At 42.5% G+C, this 3,324-nt stretch overlaps 1 protein-coding gene across 1 annotated transcript in view; it reads left to right on the forward strand.

Annotated features, from left to right (window-relative positions):
• Window positions 1–2,931, forward strand: part of SARC_07554 (hypothetical protein) — a 4,272-nt gene extending 1,341 nt beyond the window's left edge. Inside the window, exons 4-7 of the mRNA XM_014298511.1 lie at window positions 541–651; window positions 1,528–1,682; window positions 2,006–2,122; window positions 2,617–2,931. Coding sequence (XP_014153986.1) covers window positions 541–651; window positions 1,528–1,682; window positions 2,006–2,122; window positions 2,617–2,895 — 662 coding nt within the window. The 3' untranslated portion in view covers window positions 2,896–2,931. The remainder of the gene's footprint in view (window positions 1–540; window positions 652–1,527; window positions 1,683–2,005; window positions 2,123–2,616) is intronic.
• The last annotated feature ends 393 nt before the right edge of the window (window positions 2,932–3,324 follow it).

The following is a 3,324-nucleotide window of genomic DNA, read 5'->3' on the forward strand; positions in this document are numbered from 1 at the left end:
GTACGTATATATCTATATATAATTATATATATATATATATATATACGCGTGTGTCTGTGTCTGTGTCTGTGTCTGTGTGTCTGTGTGTCTGTATGTATAAATATATATATATATATATATATATGTATATGTATATATACGTGTGTGTGTTTATGCGTGTGTGCGTGTCTTTCTATCGTTTGATATTTTAATTCATATAGATGCTTATATGTATACATATACCTACAGTTATACGTATATCTGTACATATTCATGTGAATTTTTGCATAAACTTTCCATTAATGAGCTTCACTATATCGTCCTGGTACAAAGATGTCATTTTCTGCATATTCTGGATAGTGGTTTGTTTAAATTGTGTGGTTCTTCTCGCACCACGTGTCCATACATGTGCCACAGTATGTGTACCATAGGAGACGCCTTGGTCGAGGCCGTATCATATTTCTCATGTACATCTGCATGCGTCTCCGGTCTTCACATCTCAATGTGTATGGTGATGAGTGCATGTCGACTGACTCCACTTGGGCTTGCCCCTGGTTACAGTACCCTGCTATCAACGAGTCAAAAACGTTGAGGACATCAAACACGACGAGGTGGATGTGGAAGACGAAGGTGGAGATGGCTGGGTGGATACGTTCCACTCGAGAGTTGCAAGTATGTTGAGCCACCCTTTTGTCATCTGTACGTGTCTTTGCCTGCACACCAGAAGTGCTAGGTGCATATGATCGCGAGGGCCGGGTGCACAAATCATCTGAAAGAGCCTTCTGGCGCAGTTCTGCCCTTTTTGTTTTGGTGCAGTTTTGTCCTTTTTGTTTTGGCCGTGGTGTACAGGCGGGCGTGTGCAACCTATCGTGTAGAATTAAGGCATTAGTAAGCCGTCGACAATAGATTCGGTGTTGTGATAGGTCTTTAGATTTTGGTAAGACGTAGTGTTTGATCTGTGTGTGTTAGAAAGTGGAAATCGGACGCTGCAAGGTTGTTACTTTCAATAAGATCACACACGGCTACGAATACTTTACGTTTGTATTCGCAATTAGTGAACCTTGTGCCCACTTGGACGACTGCTTCTGCACTGTGATCTGCTCTTACCATCACACAACATCGCATGTGTTGCAGACACCTCTCGGGTACCGCTTTCTGCTGAGCACGACTGTGCTATACTACTTTCGAACACAGAGTGTGCTATACTCGAGCACGAGTGTGCTTGAGTGTGTTCTATGCGCTGTGTTTTTGTAGAGCTTCTGGTTTTATGTTTCACTTGTCAGCCTGTCCAATGCTGTTGGAGTGTATCATGCACATAAGAACGTTGTAAACATACACCGATTCTGTTATATTTTGTTACCGGCTCACCAGACACAACTCTCTTGTGCTCTACCATTATACCCATAGTTTGTCTACTCTTCTCTGTTATTGGGGTTTAGGGTTTAGGGCCACGTACGGACCCATTTTGTACTTTTCATTCATATAAGCGGAAACGCTCACAGCAATATCAACATCTTAACCCCCTGATCACGTATGTATGTCTTACAGCCACTCAATTGGAAGCGGAGCTTAAAGACATGACGCTCAATGACACAGTGCGAATACAGCCCATCGAAGTCGCTGACGACGACTCGGACGATGATTCCGACGATGTACCAGATATGGATGATTTCGAAGACGACAACTTACAGGAAGATGAAGAGGTAGGTATCTGTGGACATATGGGCACGTGTTATGTATATAGGCTATGTGAGAGGGGAGTGGGTGTGTATTGTGTGTGTGTGTTGTGTGTGCGTATATTAAATTTGTGGTCTTTTCTGGTGATTACAGTCCTGGTGTCGCTCAATCGATTCAAAGCACCATGCGTCGGAGTTCTATCTGTAGCAGCGCACTAGGCTATTACGGAAAGCGTATGATACTGGCGCAAATGGCTCAAGATCTGTCCAGTCGGATTGAGCATGTATATCACTCGATCAACTGCTATAAATACTCACATCACTATCATACTGCTTTCTATTCACTGCAGAGCGTTGTGAGGCCCAAAGAAGAGGATAATATCTTAAAGACACGCACATACGACATATACATGACGTACGATAAGTACTACCAAACGCCACGCATGTGGCTCTACGGCTACGACGAGGTGAGAGATAAAACGCAACCCACAGGCGCATGCGATGTGTCTGTGTGCTTGTTTGCTTGGCGAATTGAACTACCATGTGTCCGCATTGCTTGTTTAAGGCGCCATACTGGATGCTGAACGATGATTGTGTGTGCGAGTTCTTCCATTCACAGCGTCTGTTGGTTGTTTGTTTGTTTCATACTATCTGAAAGTGTCCGTCACACCACGAGTGTGCCGAGTTCACGAGGCAGCAGTGCATAGAGTCGTGCAACGCTTCAGTTAACAAGTCGTACTACTATTCAATATGTATTTTCAGTTAATGAGTCGTATTACTGTTTGACATGTATCCTCAGTTAACGAGTCTTACTACTATTTAATATGTATTTTCAGTTAACGAGTTTTACTATTATTTAATATAACGCTTCAGTTAACAAGTCGTACTATTTCTTAATATAACGCTTCAGTTAACAAGTCGTACTACTATTTGATGTGTATCCTCTTTTCTTGGTATTCAGCACGGTCGGCCCCTGTCCGAGAGAGCGATGTTCGAAGACTTCAGCCAAGACCACGCACGCAAGACAGTGACTATGGAATCGCACCCACACATCAACCTCACAATGGCCAGCATCCACCCGTGCAAGCACGCCAATGTAATGAAACGCATCATAGACAACATCGCGGGTCAGGGCAGAGAAGACCTACCGGTGTATATGTATCTGATGATCTTCCTCAAGTTTGTGGCTAGTGTCATCCCCACCATCGAATATGACTACACCCGACAGACGGAGATGTGAATAGGCTGGTGCAAAGTAATAAATGTCATGCTCGGGTCACAGTATTGTATTTGTCGGTTTTAAACACCATACAATTGGACTATCGAAGGGGTTATGGACCTGAGTATTTGTTTATTTACTGTTAACATTCACAGACTGTTGTTCTCGTGCTACAATGGGGCTTCAATCTGATTCCATGCACGTTCCCAGAGGCAACGAACATGACACAATCTTTGTTGACATACATTCCAAATCGGGACGCATAGCAATTAAATTGTCATGTGGCGACTCGTGTCACCCTGGAACATATATACATATATATACATAAACAAGTATATACAAAGTATATGTACGTGCACAATCAAAATACTGTATATGTGTATGTGTATGTATTTATATATATATACGTGTACAAATAAAAATTCGAACACAATATAAATATATAAACAC

Source organism: Sphaeroforma arctica (assembly GCF_001186125.1).
Source record: "Sphaeroforma arctica JP610 unplaced genomic scaffold supercont1.606, whole genome shotgun sequence".
In the NCBI taxonomy this organism is placed as follows: Eukaryota; class Ichthyosporea; order Ichthyophonida; genus Sphaeroforma; species Sphaeroforma arctica.